We start from the raw sequence: 17,922 nt of genomic DNA on the forward strand, positions 1-17,922 counted from the left end.
CACACTGGTTAGAATAATAAATGCAATAAATAACACACAATAAGCAACCCAAACCAATCCTAAAACGCTAGGAAGGACTCGCTTAGGGACGATGGACCAGCATAGGTCTACATCGCTAATCCCCAGCAGAGTCGCCAGCTGTCGCATCCTGCGAAAAATCAACCGGCGAGACTCAAAAATAAAAACACACAGAGCCGCCACTAAACGTTATTTATCCCAAGATAGGGAAAGGAAACGCTCAGAGAAACCTGGAAAGACATGGTCTCGCGACCAGAGAGAAAAGGTTCGGGAGTCGGTTACGCAAGGGGAAGGTATTAGCACCCCTCACGTCCTAGGTACTCCTAGGGATCCACGTTCTAAGAAAAGAAAAGGTTGCTAAACATCACACACACACACAAGGGAACGCAGGTGGGGTTAAGAGAAACGGGCTCGATAAGGCGTCGCACCTTATGCCTACATATCTTGTCTGGAACAAGAATCAGAGCCTCTGTAGTTCGGCTTACGCACGCCAAACAACACAAAACAACTAACAAGCAAGGGTGGCAAACATGGAGCCCGACAACCACTGGATGGAATTATGTCGGCATCCGAACCAAAACACACTCAAAAGGGCAAACGTGGAGCCCGACTGCCAATCACTGGGCTTACGTCGGCATCCGAACCCAAACATACAGTCAGATAACAAGTAAACACACGCAAAAAAGAAAAAGGTTGCCCGGAGTGGTCTCGCACGACCACCTGCCTACATACCTCGTCTGGAACGAGGATCAGGGCGATGTAGTTCCCCTGAAAGGGACTAAATTGCTAACCAGAAACCGAGGGGAAAACACGACACTAGGGAGCTGAGACTCGAGCCTAATGTTGTCATGCAAAGTCACCCTAAGTTCGGTTTTCTATCCTACTTGCATAAGCAAACTAACCTAACCAGGAAAGAAGCTAGCACACAAGCATACAACATATATCAAATGAGAACAGGCATCTCAAACAAGCATGTCAATCAGAGATTCACAGAGCACGCACTATAGCCAAAACAAGGGGCTCACACAATAGGTTTGACTGCCTCAGCAAGTCGTCTGTACGGGCTGTGTTTGCTCTTAACCTTGCCATTACGAGGCTAAGGTGAAGCAGATGAAAGGATGAAGTGAGGATCAGACCTCACAGCTCTTATCCCTAACCAGGGAGAGCTTCTGACAAATGAGCATGGGTCCAGAATAGGGGAACCCTTCTATACTCGATGACTCTGACACAATGTGCACTGCACAGATCTTGGGCTTTTGATCTCAATGCTACAACCATGTAATGGGAGCAAGGAGAAGACTCAACTGAATAGTGGGGGACAGGTTGCTTGTCCCTACCTTCCACCAATTGCCTTACTTGAAGGACTTTTCCTGCTTGGGCTTAAAAATAAACATACACAAGCATTGCCTCTTAAGGAGGACTTCAGACAATTTGCCCGGCCCGGTAACAGCCGGGTCTCCAGACTACATGAAGATTAGTAGGTTACCTCAATGCAAATTGCTTATGCAAAGCAAAGCAAAGCAATAGTTCACAAGGAACTGAGCAACCAAAGTACCTGGAAACAATCAAACTCAGTCAGTATTCAATCAGACAAATTGTACAGCAAACAATCAAACAGTTTAAACAATACGACACAAAGCAAGCTCAAGGCTTAAGCCCAAGCTCCAACACCTACAAAACAATGTTATGTTAGTGCACAAACATCCACAACATCAATTAAAATCAACTTGTATCATTCTCCATGTACATTATGCTTTTGATCCTGAAAAACCAAGCAAATATTAGTAACTAGACCACTAGGCCAAGCCTAGGGTCCAAAAGCAAGAAAAAACTCAAAACAGCAAGGTATTCATCATCCAACATCAAATTATCATCAAACACAAGCAAACATCATTGATCTCATGTTTATATCATCCATCATGCTCAATTCATGCACAAAACAATCCATATGAGGTCAAATGAAGCATCAAACATACAAACAGAAGTACTGCATTCAAATCCATACCAAGACACATCCAAAAATTCTCAAATTAATTACACCTAAACAGAACCTAATCAAGGTCTACCATACCAAATTTGAGCTTAATTGGGCAAATAGAACCATGTCAATGAAAATCAACAAAAACAGTCACCATTTCATGCTTCAATTCACACCATCAATGCATACATCCAATTCAAAAATTCATATCTCATTGAAAACAAAAAAGAAATGGATGAGACCAAAACAGGGAGGTCACACAATGTGTCTAGTTCATGCATATCAAATTTCATGGCCATACAATACAATATGAGGATTTCCCAATCAATCTACCAACATGTATCACATGAGCTTGCAATTTCAATCACCAGAAATGAAAATTCACAATCAATTAGAAAATGCAGTGTAAAATTCCACAAAAATTCATACAACATCCTAACATATCAACAATTCACCATGCCAAATTTCATTCAATTCTAACATGCATAGGTTATCCAATTAAATTCAACAAGTTGACATCAAGAGGTGTGACACAAATTGTCACACCTAAGTTCCAGAATTTGCTGCTCTCTAACCAGGTATCAAAAATTCATGAAATTTACATATAAATAATCCTCAATGAGTCAAGAACCACTACAAAAATTTTCAGCCATTTATTTTATGATATGAGTATTTCATGATCAGATTGCCAAAATGTATCAAAAATGGACACATGTGAAACAAGTCTAAGTCAAATAAAATATTTGCCAAGCACAACTTTGACCAATAGGTCAAAAAAATCCTACACAAGTCAACAAAGTCAAGGAAAAAATCATCATATTTTTAGGAATTTTTTACTATTTTTTATGAATTTTTTAAAGTGTTAAATATTTTTTAGAAATTAAATGAATTAATTAAAACTCACAATGGCAATACTGTAATTATTTGGCGCTGGCGGGAAACAGTTTTTTTGAATTTTCAAACCAAAATTTGGATTGAACACACTTTTGCGCAGAGGACTTCGTCTTCTTCATACGTCGTTTCCAGAATTTCCAGAAAAACGACGAACATGCAATCTCCACCAAAACGAGCAAATGAATACTCGTTGGAACCGTCTAACCACGAGGAATCTAAATATGAACCTAATTCAACCTAATTGTTGCTATATTTTCCAAATCGAACAACTTAGGGTTTACTACCAAAACTTCGAACCTAGATTTCGTAGCCTACAATCAATCATTTGCGATTCTAAATACATCATGATGCTCTACAATCCATGGCCTACAACACGCACACAATCATTTGGCAAGGCATGACATTCGAATTTCAAAGGTACCTGGAGATGGCAGCTATATGTACGTGTTCTTTGCGCCAACTAGCTTCAAACAGGTGCACTAGAGTGATGAGGAAAGTGATAGGAGTGTTCCGTTTCAATTGATATCGTTTCTGAAGCTCGAAAATCCGATTTCACCATGGATGCTCTTGAAAATGCAGTCACGATTCCATCCCTCTCACGCTCCAAATACCACAAACAGTGCTAGAGGATGATGCAAGGAGTCCAAATCAAAAAGAATCACCAAAAACGGTTGAGAATTGAGGATGAATTTTGAGATTGAAGCTTGGTGTTCTTGGTGGAATTGAGAGAATTTGATGAGTTCTTGATCCAACTTTGGAGAATGTGTTTTTCTGTTATGATTAGGAAGGGATTATGAATATATATGAATGCTTAATTATCCCTTAATCCACTTAATTAGCCAAATGCATAGTTAGTGTAAATGGTTATTTTCAAAGTGGGGGCAAAATTGTAATTTCACCATGACAGCTAGTGCCACCTGTTTTGACAGCACATACACCTTCTAAATATCATATGTGAACTGTAGAAACTTGTTTCATGCTCATTGGTTGCTCCATTCTCAAATTCACCATGTGTATGCATTTGGTCCATTTTTGTCATTTCCATTTTTCAAGACAAAATCCAAATTAAAAGCCTTATGCATGAAATGAAAATTCAAACACATTCTAAATGCCATTCCTGAGGTGTTGGAAAAAGTCCCATTCAAAAATTCCAATTATTTTGAGATTTGGACGATTTTGCCCCTGGTCCAATTCAGCTGTCCAGTTGAAAAGTGACTTTTTGCCTTGGCCATATTTGGGAAAATCCAATGATGCACCCTCAAAGTACATGTCAAATGGAGTTTGTGCATATAAAGAACTTGCAATTTGGACAAAGTATGTGGTAGTTATGGCCTCCTGATTACGGTCTTTTCTGAAATTCAATGAGCCATATTTTGCAAACCGTACATTGGATTTTCAAGTTCTTGGACTTTTTGGAAAGGTGAGAACAAGATCTACATCTGTCATGTTGAACAATTTTTCATTTGAAGCTTCCTTGGACTTCTGTTTTTGAGGTCAAAAACTTTCCATTTTTGGAAACTTCAGCTACAAGTCACTTTCTATTTTTGGCAGTTTTTGTCCTGACTTGATTTTCTTCATTTTTAAGCTTTGAGATGTCATATAACACTTGTTCCAACATGAATGAAGTGTGTCTAACTCATTTCCACCTCCAAATCCACCAGATCATGTACAGTTGACCACAGTTGACTTTTCATCTGATAGATGAATCTGGCAATGCATAGATCAAACTGAGCCCCAATCTTCAACTGAAATGGCTCAAGGGTGATACCCTAGCCTCCATAAGCACCATATAGTCACAAAATGATCCTCATCTCCTTCATAAACCCCATCTCCTGATCCAGCCCTGATTGGCCCAATACAACTGATTAGGGTTGACCAGTGGTCAAAACCCTAATCTCAAGGAATCTTCTCCAATCTCCTGATGATATCCAACCATGATGATGATGATGTATCAATTCAAACAAGATGAAGACCAATATCCTTGGAAATCATGAAACCCTAATCTCACAGCCCAATCCTCAGATGGCTATGATCAATCAATAAAACCCTAGGCTTGCACCTTCTGACTTTCTCACCTCCTGATTAAGACTTGGGAAGATGACTTGCACCATGTAACCACATGTTATGCAATATGAGATGCCTAATAACCTAGAATGAAATGCAAATATGTTAATGCTAGTCCCAAGAGAGGAGGGCAAATTTTGAGGTGTTACAACTCCCACTCTAGTATGATGCATGATCAAACATACGTGAATTCCTCCCGAATCTACTTCCTCTTTTGAAATACACTTACTTTTATTGTCACGTTAGGACTTCGAAAATAGTTTACCAAACTTATATTTCCACATTCGCATTGGTTTCCATATTAGGGATTGACATTAGTTTTACCAAATGTTGGACTCATGTCCTAAAGTTTACCTTAATAACTTTAAGTACCACTAACTATGGTGAGACATAATGGTCTCAAAAGCTTCATTAGGGTATATCTTTTCTTGTTATCTTTCTAAGCAATCGACAGTGCCTCGATCGGAGTTTCCTAACTTAAGATATGATGATTACAAGTTGCCCATATTTTCAGACACAGGGATTACGAATTTGTTTTAATGCTCATTACGACCTGTAATGGCCCCAAACCTATATAGCATCCAAAACAACTTTTTTTGGTACAAATATTTGGGAGCATTACAGTTTGGTCATAATGGCCATTATGACTCATAATAGCTCCAATGTTTCTGCGAGTATTTTTCCTTTTTTTCAATTTAAGTCCTTCCCCAAAATGTTTACTCAACACAAAACTCATAAAAACATTACCGACACGAAATTTCATAATATAACACATCAGGGCATCATTTTAACACAATCAATCCATCATAACATATATTCATACAAGTAAATCATGATATCGTTAACCACATACATGATCATGAGTAACATACAAGTTTTTACAATCAACTTAAGGGAGCTATTATTCAAGAAGCAAACCTCAATCTAGGATTCAAGACAAATCATCTCTTATGAAAATTCTTACAAGGAATTAGGCCGAAGTCGGGGTTCAAGGGAAATCTCACTACCCTAAACGCTAAAATATCTATTATAGAATAATCTCCCCTTTACCTTATGTTTGCAACAATTTCTCCGTGGAGCTTTTAATGATGACAACAACTCTCCCTTGCATGCTATCTATTGTAATCTTTTGGGGAATTGAGGTCTTTTGGAGAAGAAGAGGTTCCTCCGTGAATTTTTGAATGGTGACGTTTTTCCTTAGAATATGTTTTTTCTCTTGTTTCTCTTTTTCTCTCTTTGTCCCTTCCTTTTCTCTATTTCTCCATTTTCTCTCCCTTTAAAATCACATTTTATTCTTTTTTGTTTCCCCTAACTCTTTTCTCTTCAACTTCCATTTTCCCATTATCTCTATAATTTTCTAATTTAATAACTAATTCTCGATAATAATAATAATAATAATAACAACAACAACGATAATAAAAATTTATAAAAAAAACATAAATAAAAATTGAATAATACTAAAAATAATATTTTATTTAATTTGGGGTGTTACAACTCTGCCCTCTTATTTAATTTTCGTCCTCAACAACTTACTTGAAACAAACAAGTTTGGATAAGACTTTTTCATCTCACACATAATAGGTAAATTTGTAATCATTCTCTCGCTCCCTCCTCTCAAGGATGCTAACACCATGAACACTTGAGTGCTCTCTCTCAAGGACATCCCTATCTGTCTCGCGGTCATGAAACTCGACTTCGTACTCTCCTCAAATTCAAGAAACTTCACTGATTTATCAAAGCAATTGATATGCATATGGTTGAACTCCAACAAACTCATCCTCATAATAACATCTAGTTGACTTAAGGGCAAACAAACTAATTCAATCCCAAAATCTCGACCATAAATTATCAAAGGACAATTCAAACACACCAACAAGTAGTCGTTTAACCATTAGCTAGGGTATCAATGGCCATGCTACCATTCATAACAAAAACTTCCAAATTCAATCTTTTCACACACTCAGCAGATATAAACGAATGTGTTACACCCGTATCAATAATAGTAATCAAAGGAATACTATTAATAAAGCACATACCTTGAATAAAATTATCAGATGAAGCAGTCTCTGCTTCAGACAACGCAAAAACTTTCCCTTCAGACTGAGCCTTCTTTGGTTTCTCACACTAAGTACTAATATGACCATGCTCTCCATAATTATAACACGTTAGGTTATTGCTCCTACATTCAGAAGCTCGGTGGCTAGACTTCCCACACTTGAAGAAATTCACAGTTGTGCTTTTGCATTCAGAAGTATGATGTTCAAACTCACCATATTTGAAACATCTCACAGTAGTAGGAGTTCGTCCCCCACTTCGCTCTTTCCCACACGCAGCCTTCTGACCAGCCTTCTGCTTCCCTTTATCAGCTGGAGCACTATAAAGTTTCCCACGATTCTCATTTTCCCCTTTCTTTTCACTAAGACTCTTATAGTTAGCAGATCATGATCTGCTATCCTCATCATATATTTTGCACTTATTTACCAACACAAAATATTGGCGGATCTTGATACCTAATACCTTGCTTGATCTCGAGTCGTAATTCGCTCATGAACTTGATACACTTTGACCCTTCAGTTGTCACACTATTATAGTGTGGACAAAATTTCACCAGTTTCTTAATAACTTAGAAGTTAAAGCCATGTCAAATGAAATGAACAAGAACACTGAACAAATGTTTCGGTGGATGTTAGTAGACGATAATACCTCATATGAAAAGGGAAGAAACTAGATTTAGAAGAAGGAAATGAACATGAACATGAACATCTTCACACCAAAAAACTGGATCTGAAAAAATACAACCGAGTAAGCATCTTCACACCAAAAAGATGAAGAAAACTAAAAAGAATGAATATGAACATAAATCATTCAGTCAGAGAAGACTTCTCAATACAAAAGAATCTGTAATAGATGAAAACGAAGAAAAACAATCACGAATCACCATTACAAATTAAGTGATGAAGTTACCTTTGACTACTACAGAGCAGCAAAGTGAGAATTGAGAGAGAATACAAACCTCACAAAATATCAGATGATTTCCGTCCTGGTTGAATGGAAAGCAGTAATCAGTAATAAAGTGAGGAGAGAGAACAAAGAAAAGTATTTCTGCACAAAGGAAATGGTTAAGTTCAAAGAGATAGCGTCTGATGAAGGGGAAAATATATTTCCTGCAAAAAGGGATGGAAGGAACGTTTAACCGGTTAAAAGGGGTGTCTTTAAATTTTAAAACATGAAAAAGTAGCTCAATTTCATTTGCCACTTGATAATATGAGATATTATAGTTGACTCAAAAATGTGTATTAGTCAATTACAAATAAGGGCATGTCTTTTATAATTTTATTCTTAAAAAATCGATGAATTATAGAGGTTAAATAATTGATGGTTATATTTTTTAAAATATAAAGATACAAAACAATTTATAATAAAAAACAAAAGCGATTGATAATAAATAAATAAATATTATTTTGATAATATATATTATCTATTTTTTACAAAAAAATATATAATTGTATTTATTTCATATAATTTCTTCTGTTTTCAAATATAATTAACACATTAAACGTATTTTTCAGTGTAAAATTTTATTTTTTGAGATACAACTGTTGCTTTTATTTTATTCTTTCACTCCAATGAAATGGATAATCTAATCTAGTGCAAGATCTTTTATTGTCATAGCTATTTTTTTCACTTTTCAATAATTTCTACTACCCTTTTTGCCCTTATCCGCGTGGAGAGTACACCTCAGTGACGCACCAACGTACTATCCAGTACTACGCGTTAGCTTCTCAGCACGTGAAAAGCGCGTGGTCAATGTTTTCGCCGGGTATTGCCAGCTGGATATTACCTCGGCTTCACTCGGCTGGCAAAACCTTATCCAATTTCACATTAAAAGTTTCGATAAACTCACCCATCCCACGTTAATCACTCCATCACCGTCACCCCTATTGGTCACCCGAAAACACACCAATCATTATAATTACGTTATTGTCTCCCCTTGACCACCATATACGTGCGAAAACAACTTCTCATTGGTCCGTGACGTAAGCACTTCAACTCATTAGGTGTCACCGTACGATAACAGTAGGATAAGAGTTCACGATTAACTTGTGCTTAAAAATATAAACAAGAGAGAGAATATTTAAATTTAAATCTTTTGAAATATTTTTCAAAGGACTTGAATTAATTAATAATCAAGTTGTCAATATTTTATTAATTCCGTGAATCTTCACTTTTATATTTCAATAACGCTTTTCTAATTCGTAATTCAATTTCTTTTTGAAGAATAAGAGGAGGAGATAGAGAAAGAGAAAGAGGGGAGATCTTGTGTAAATAAGAAAACCCTAGTTTTTCCTTTTTTGGATTATTTTGCTATTTTTCATTTCAATTCAGCTCTAATCTGCTACTGTTATCTACAAGGAATTTCATTTCATTGCTTCAATCGAACCAGGTTCGTTTTCAATTCTTTGTTTTCTCAATTTTATGTGTTTTTTTAATGTATCGGGTTGTGAAAAAAAGTGTATTTTTTTTGTGCTTAAGTTAATTTGTTTGTTAATCGGGTTTCATCCTCATCGATCTTATTGTAGAGAGAATCGTTGGAGTTTTGATTGTATAATGCCATTTTCTCTCCCTTTTTGTGATACTCATTGTGATGTAACCCGTTTTAGGGGTATAGAATTTGGGGCTTTTGTATAGTGTGTGAGATTGGAACATTTCTTAGAAAATTACCGCGTGTGTATGTGATGTATCTGCATTCTGTTAAACTGGTGATCGTGTGCCTCCTTAAGGGACAGAGCACAGACTAGTGTGTTTTGATTATCAATACATTGATACTGTTCTTATGTGTTGATGTATGGGAATGTGTGTGTGTGTGTGTTTGTTTGCTGTGAGTATGGTTGCTTTTGTCCTGTTTATGATTAATGACTTTTTGTGGTTGTTGTTCTATTTTGTCAATTTTGCAGAATAGTATTTGTGGAGAACTGTGTTTTTGGAAGGACGCAAAGATGATGTCCAGATCATATACAAACCTTTTAGATTTGGCTTCTGGGAATTTTCCGGCAATGGGATCGGGGAGAGAGTTTAAAGAACGAAGGCGGATGCCGAGGGTTATGAGTGTTCCAGGGTTTGTCCCGGAGATGGATGACGATCAGGCAGTAAGTGTTTCTTCTGATAATCCGTCAACTGTTTCTACGGATCGAATTATCATTGTAGCGAATCAGCTTCCTTTGAAAGCGAAGAGAAGAGAGGACAACAAAGGGTGGAGTTTTAGTTGGAATGAGGATTCCTTGCTCTTACAGCTTAAGGATGGATTTCCAGAAGAGATGGAGGTTCTTTATGTTGGGTCTTTGCGTATTGACATTGATCCTGCTGAGCAAGATGATGTATCGCAGTATTTACTGGAAAAGTTCAAATGTGTCCCTACTTTCCTACCTCCTGATGTTTTGGCTAAATTTTATGATGGCTTCTGCAAAAGACAGTTATGGCCACTTTTTCATTACAAGTTACCGTTTTCGACAGATAAAAGCCACCGATTTGATCGCGCTTTGTGGGAAGCCTATGTTCTGGCAAACAAACTTTTCTTTCAAAAGGTAGTAGAAATAATAAACCCGGAGGATGATTATATTTGGGTTCATGATTACCATTTGATGGTGCTACCGACTTTTCTTAGAAGGCGTTTTAACAGGGTTAAAATGGGATTTTTCTTGCATAGCCCCTTTCCATCATCAGAGATATATAGGACTCTTCCTGTCAGGGAAGAGATACTGAAAGCTTTACTAAATTCTGATATCATTGGATTCCATACTTTTGACTATGCTCGTCATTTCCTTTCTTGTTGCAGTCGTATGTTGGGTCTAGAGTATCAGTCAAAGAGGGGCTATTTAGGATTGGAATATTACGGGAGGACTATCAGTATTAAGATCATGCCTGTTGGGGTTCATATGGGTCGGATTGAATCTGTTATGAGAATGGCGGATGAGGAGTGTAAGGCAAGGGAGCTCAAACAGAAATTTGAAGGGAAAACCATTTTGCTTGGTATTGACGACATGGACATTTTTAAAGGCATAAATTTGAAGATTTTGGCTATGGAGCAGATGCTCAAACAACACCCCAAATGGCAAGGAAGAGCTGTTTTAGTCCAGATAGTTAATCCAGCTAGAGGTAAAGGGATACATGTAGAGGAAGTACTTACCGAAATAGAAGAAAGCTGCACCAGGATCAACAGAGTGTTTGGCCGACCTGGTTATGAACCTATTGTTTTTATTGATAGGGCGGTTCCAATTACTGAAAAACTTGCCTATCACAGCCTTGCCGAGTGTGTTATTGTCACAGCTGTAAGGGATGGGATGAACCTAACTCCTTATGAATATATAGTTTGTAGACAGGGAATATCTGGTTCTGAATCAAGTTCCAATGTGAATGACCCAAAGAAGAGCATGCTAGTTATATCAGAATTTATTGGGTGTTCTCCATCACTTAGTGGGGCTATCCGTGTCAATCCATGGAATGTTGAAGCAACTGCAGAGGCAATGAATGAAGCCATTTCAATGAGTGATGGAGAGAAGCAGCTTCGGCACGAAAAGCATTATCGGTATGTCAGTACTCATGATGTGGCTTACTGGTCGCGTAGTTTTTTGCAAGACATGGAGAGGGCTTGCACAGACCTTCTTAGAAAAAGATGTTGGGGAATAGGTCTTAGCTTTGGATTTCGAGTTGTGGCACTCGACCCTAACTTTAAAAAACTCTCAATTGATGCTATGGTTTCAGCTTACAAGAGGGCAAGGAGTAGGGCCATTTTGTTGGATTATGATGGTACCGTGATGCCACAAAACTCCATTAATAAGAGTCCAAGCAAGGAGGTCATCTCTCTTTTAGAAACTCTCTGTGCAGACCCCAAAAATGTAGTTTTCATTGTTAGTGGAAGGGGTAGGATTAGCTTAAGTGAATGGTTTGCTCCATGCGAAAAACTTGGAATTGCTGCAGAACATGGATACTTCTTGAGGTCTGATCTCTCTCTCCCTCTTTGACTTGATCTACTTTGCATTATTTTGATCCATTTTTAGGGTGTGAATACAGATAAATTACAATAACTTCCCTCTTCCCTAGGTTTGAACAAGGGCTATTAGTTGGGGATCAAAGTTTTTAAAAGTCCTATTTGATAGTGTACATTTTACTCTTATTTAAAATTCCATTGTCTCTGGTTTTGGAAATGCTGTCAGTTAGTCATCTTGAAAACATCAGCATTTTCTTCTGGTGGTCATGCTAGGGAGCGGTTTTTGTTAAAAAAAAATCTCTTCAGAAAATGTTTGTGATTAAGTCCTTTATGTATGGATTTGCATTGATCTAGAAGCTAAATTTACACTTAGCTGACATATAATTTCCCAGGTCTCCTCTTTATCTGTTTATTTTTGTCCTTCAACTTTATCACGTGTTCTCAGCTTTTTATTACTTGGCACTTGTTTACAAAATTTGAATATTTTTCAGGTGGTCCCAGGATGGAGAATGGGAAACTTGTGGTAACTGCTCCGATTTTGGATGGATGCAGATTGCTGAACCTGTAATGAAACTATATACGGAGGCAACTGATGGTTCCAGCATTGAACGAAAGGAAAGTGCTTTGGTATGGCAGTACAGAGATGCAGACCTTGGGTTTGGATCTTCTCAGGCGAAGGAAATGTTAGATCATCTAGAAAGCGTTTTGGCCAATGAGCCTGTTGCTGCAAAGAGTGGCCAATTTATTGTTGAAGTGAAGCCCCAGGTATATATATAATCTTCTCTAAATGACATGTTTGTGAAAATAATTGGACTTCTCATTTTGCAATTGATAAGATGAAAATATCCTTTTGAAAAAGTGCTTTTGTAGGGCATGTTTGGTTTCCATTTTCTATTTTCTATTTTTAGTTTTCAGTTTTAGTAACAAAAATGTTAATTTATTTTCATTTTCTTTTTTTAATTTTCAAAGTTTTGTACATTCATTTTTCCCACTACTTAATATCCTAAACATTGAAATAAGAAAACAAGTGATAACAGAAAATGGGAGAACACGATAGGAATAGGAACCCAAAAGGCCCTAGGGTCTTTGGAGTTGTTAAGAGTCACACATCGGATAATATATGGCCTGAACGTGTGTTTATAAGTGGGGGCAGTCCTCACTCTACCAATCGGTTTTGTTGGGTTGAGTTAGGCCCAACCATATTTCTTGACATGGTATCAGAGTTTGGTTTAAGATCCGGTGGGCCACCTACTATGATTTCCGCTATCGGGCCATCCACTATTTATTTCCACGCTCCAGTTGTCCAGTCCTGAGCGCGAGAGGGTGTTGTTAAGAGTCCCACCTCGGATAATACATAGCCTGAACATGTGTGTATAAGTGGGGCAGTTCTCACTCTACCAATCGGTTTTGTAGGGTGAGTTAGGCTCAATCACATTTCTTGACCGGAGTCAGAAAACGTATTCTGCTTTCAGTTTTAATAATAATTACAAAAATGGATGGAACTTTGTTTTGTTTTCTATTTTCAAGGTTTTGTATAGTGAATATTGCAATCAAAACAACCCGTGTTTTCACCTATTCCTATCCAATAACTTTGAAAACAAGAAAGAAACCAAGTGAAAGCTAGTTTGTATTTTTTAGACTTTCATTATTTGCTTCCCTGAATTATATCTGTTATATCTGTTATGTCCCTTGGAGCATTATTTACTCTTTTTCGAAATATAGAGGTAATTAGTGGCAGGGAATGTTTTGTTGTTGAAAACAAAAAGACGTTGAAGATGTTTCAATGAATGCTGCTATAATTCTATCTGGTTTCATCTATATTCTAAGGAAACCATTCCATCTACCGTACCAAGAACCTATTGAGAAACCCCTTTGATATGCTGTTAACTGTGCCACACCCTTTGGGAAAAGGATGATTTATCTACCATTGTGTTGCAGGATGTAAGCAAAGGCTTAGTAGCAGAAAAAATATTTACGTCGATGACCGAGAGTGGCAAACAGGCTGACTTTGTGCTGTGTGTTGGTGATGATAGATCAGACGAGGACATGTTTGAAATAGTTAGTAGTGCAATTTCAAGAAATATTCTTTCCTCCAATGCTACTGTATTTGCTTGTACGGTTGGACAAAAGCCAAGCAAAGCAAAGTATTATCTTGATGATACATCTGAAGTAATAAACATGCTAGAATCTTTGGCTGAAGAATCAGATTCTACACCCCGCATAACAGCAGATTCTGGGGATTCCTCTTGAAATCAAATGTGACCGAGGTTTCTTCTTATTTAGGTGATGTTTTTTTCTCTCTTATTTTTATAAATTTGAAATGTAATATTCTTTATGACAATTGGGGCGCTCGCAGAATATGTTTTCATAAAATTTTCCTTTTCCTTTTCTTTGTTTATCTTTTTTAGTTACAGTTTACATATATATTATTTGGGAAAGTCCGGTTACTGTTTCCTGACATTACTTTTATATCATTCTAGTTTTGGAATAGCAGAAAGATTTTACTGTAATTTGTTTTCATCTTTTCAAAGGAAGGAAAAATCCACTTAGTGTAGGATATGGTGTGGATGTGGTTGTGGTATTCCCAAGGAAGAAAAAAGTGAAAGCTCGTGCTCGGCAATGGGGCTCCTCCCTTTTCAGAAAAATGACCCCTTTTCAGAAAAATGACATTTGATAGTAGGATATGTAAAAGTGATAGATATGGAAAATTGTCTTTGAATACATCTTTGGATGTATTTTGAATCACCTCATTTTTTATAAATCAAACCGTTAATATATTTTTGCCAAAATTTAATCTGGATAGGATATGTATCTCTGAAAATTTTAAACTAAATTTAGATATGTATCTCCGAAAATTCTAAACCCTATTTACTACAACCTTTTTCATTGAATTGATGCCGTTTTAATCAATATTAGAGTTATAGGAATAGTATTCTTGTGTTTTGGATGCGTTTCTGACTTTTACATGGTCTAGCGTAAAAAAAACTTAATTTTTTAAAAAATCGACTTTGAAACGAAATTTTACCGTAACATTTTATCAAAAAAAAATTAGGGATCAAAGTCTTAAGGGACTAAATACATCTTAGAAATTATGAATTCCTTATTATTTTATTTTATTTTATTTATTTTCTGTTTTTATATTTTTAAAAAGATTTGAAAAAAATTTGTAGACACTTAATTTGATATTATTTGATTTTTAATTATATTTTCAGATTTTTATAATTTTATTTTAATCATTTTTTTATTTTTTCAATAGTTTTTCTAATTGGAATGTTACTATTTACATATTTGTTATATTTATTGCATTGCTAGTGTATGATTATTAGGTTTGTCTATTTGAATACATTTTATATTAAATTAAAAAGAAATACAACAGACATTTTACGGATACGCATATTTAAAAACGGATATGCATATTTAAAAATATTTTTTCGTAAAAAATATGATAATAGAGATAAATCACTCGTGAAAAAATATACGGATAAATAACTCTGTGAGAAAATATAAAAGTGGGAGAAGAAATTTCTAAATTACTTTATGGTATAAGTTTACTAAGGAAAGATAATACAAGCATAAAAGGCTTCTTTAGTTATTTTTTATTTGAAATTATTTGATTAAATATAATTATTTGAAAAAAATATATATTGTCAAATTTTTTACCAAAATAATTCACCTTTTAAATTTATTTTTAAAATAAGTAAATTTAAAAAAAAATCATTCTACTCCACTTTCAAACAATTTTTTTGAACAAAGTGATGTTGTCAGACTAATTGACGATAATATTTAATTTTTTAATGAAGACTTTAAATGGATTGGTATTGCATATGGTGTTATCAATTCAATTAACGTTAGTGTACAAATTGTCTAACAATAGTGTATATTGTGATATTTTTATATTAGTTGTGAACATTAATATTTAATTTAAAATATTTTTACATACACTAACTATGAGGAACAAATTGGTCTTACCGGCTATCAGTTCCACACGTCATAGTTATCCTAACTCGTTAAACTCGTTGTTGATTTACTCTAGGTGTTTGAAGATTTAAGGTCTCAGGAACATCACCAAAATCCCTAAGAAGTTTTTTCATTTCTAAGAGGTCTTGTATATGGAGCGACATGTTGCCGTAGCTGAGTTTGTGACCCATGCCGGAGTAGTTGAGATGTATTGATGGGGTTATTGGTGTGCAACCTGGACGATTGAAGGGGGACATTGGTGTGAACGATTCGTTGGAGAAAGGTTGAAATGATTGTTGTGGTGTTTGATAGACATATGATTGTTATGATGTTTGAACGTTTGGCTATGGTATGAGAAAATGTTGGTGTTATATGTTCTTTGAGTGTTTTAGTTATGGTAGGATGATGTGTTGGGGGGAATATGCATTTTGGGTGTCTTGATAATAGTCATCTTGTTGGCGATGGTATGAGGACGCTCTTGATATCGTGGTTGGGTGCCTGACATGTTTTGATTGTGGGTATTGTGGTTAGGTGTCTGACATGTTTTGATATATTGCACAAAATTTCATGCGGGAAATAAAAAACAAGAACCTTCGAAAAAAAGTTGGGAATGCAGGGTATGCTTTAACTCAACCATCGTTCCGACACTATCACAAGGAAATTAGGTTGTGAAATGCGGATGCATTAAGGTGGGTGAATAACATTCCATTGGAGAGATGAACAAAGAAATTTGACGAAGGACGCCGATGAGGCCACATGACAACAAACCTTATTGAACCCATAAACAACGTCTTCGAAGACATTTGAAACCTACCAATAACCGCGTTGGTGAGAGAAACTTATTTTAGGTTAGGATCACTTTTCGCAACCAGAGGCGAAAAATGGAGTCGATGTTACGGTCCCGACAATTATTCAGTGAAAGTTGAATGAAAGTGATGAATGAGGAAACTATTAAAGCTGAAACACATGCCGTTACAATCTTTGACTGTCATAGGCACACTTTTAGTGCAAAGGAAACACATGATCACAACGAGGGGAGGCCAAATGGAGATTATCGGATCCAACTGAATAGATGTTGGTTCGACTGTGACAAGTTTCAAGCCATCCGTATGCCTTGCTCCCATGTCATTGCGGTATGTTCATATGCTCGCCCAGACGCTTTCAAGCATCTATCCGATGTTTACAAAGTCGTACATGTTTTCAATGTGTACAATAATAGCTTCTTGGTGGTAGAATTGAAATATTATTGGCTTGCATATCAAATGGATATAGTTTGGCACAACAAAAATATGCACGGAAGAAAAAGGTTCGTCCCAACAACACACGAATTAGAACAGAAATGAATACGACTAATAAAATGACAAGATTATGTGGTTTATGCCGTCAGCCGGACACAATCAGACAAATTGTTCCAATGTTGGAGCAAGTTCTACGTGAACATTTATTTTATTCTTTAAATTTGGTAACCTTAGTATTTATAATAGATATAGCAACTTTTGGTTACAACAAAAATAACATAAACTTCCATAACCATCCATAAAACAAATAGTTTTCGCACAAACAACACATGAAATAACATACCAACATAAATACGCATAAAACAACAACACAAACAACATATAAAAAATACGTAACACCACAACATGTCTAAGATATTACAACAATCAAAATAATGTCATATGCTGCAGACATCATATCACTAACATCATTGTCATTTTTAACTCGCACCTACATACCATGCGCAACATTATTGACATATACAATTGAGATATACGAAATAAGTCTCTCGATATTTCTAATTTTTTTCTCCACATTAATCTCTCCATCTAACCAACTTTTCAAACTCTTTTTAAAATGCTCGAAACTTTGGATGTACCAAAAAAATATTTTTATCAGAGGTTTCGCTGTGGAATAATAGACAATGCCGGTATCTTTTAATAATCATGATGATAAAGCTAGTGAAGAAAATGAAAGAAAAATTTAAAATAAGGTGTTGAGTGAAGTAAATGGTAAGAAACCTCTATTT

At 36.0% G+C, this 17,922-nt stretch overlaps 1 protein-coding gene across 4 annotated transcripts; it reads left to right on the forward strand.

The window, feature by feature from the left end:
• The first annotated feature begins 9,094 nt into the window (after nucleotides 1-9,094).
• LOC127107434 (probable alpha,alpha-trehalose-phosphate synthase [UDP-forming] 7) lies at nucleotides 9,095-17,282 on the forward strand. 4 transcript variants are annotated; one of them, XM_051044716.1, is made up of 5 exons: nucleotides 9,095-9,398; nucleotides 9,910-11,948; nucleotides 12,431-12,704; nucleotides 13,878-14,222; nucleotides 15,973-17,282. In XM_051044716.1, the coding sequence occupies exons 2-4, from the start codon at nucleotides 9,952-9,954 to the stop codon at nucleotides 14,187-14,189; spliced, it is 2,583 nt and encodes an 860-aa protein (XP_050900673.1). In that variant the 5' UTR covers nucleotides 9,095-9,398; nucleotides 9,910-9,951; the 3' UTR covers nucleotides 14,190-14,222; nucleotides 15,973-17,282. The 4 variants fall into 4 exon arrangements, with proteins under 4 accessions (XP_050900673.1, XP_050900671.1, XP_050900672.1 ...); XM_051044714.1 differs by lacking the exon at nucleotides 15,973-17,282 and adding an exon at nucleotides 14,420-14,714; XM_051044715.1 differs by lacking the exon at nucleotides 15,973-17,282 and adding an exon at nucleotides 14,471-14,714.
• The last annotated feature ends 640 nt before the right edge of the window (nucleotides 17,283-17,922 follow it).

Source organism: Lathyrus oleraceus, chromosome 7 (genome assembly GCF_024323335.1).
Source record: "Lathyrus oleraceus cultivar Zhongwan6 chromosome 7, CAAS_Psat_ZW6_1.0, whole genome shotgun sequence".
Classification (NCBI taxonomy): Eukaryota; Viridiplantae; Streptophyta; class Magnoliopsida; order Fabales; family Fabaceae; genus Lathyrus; species Lathyrus oleraceus.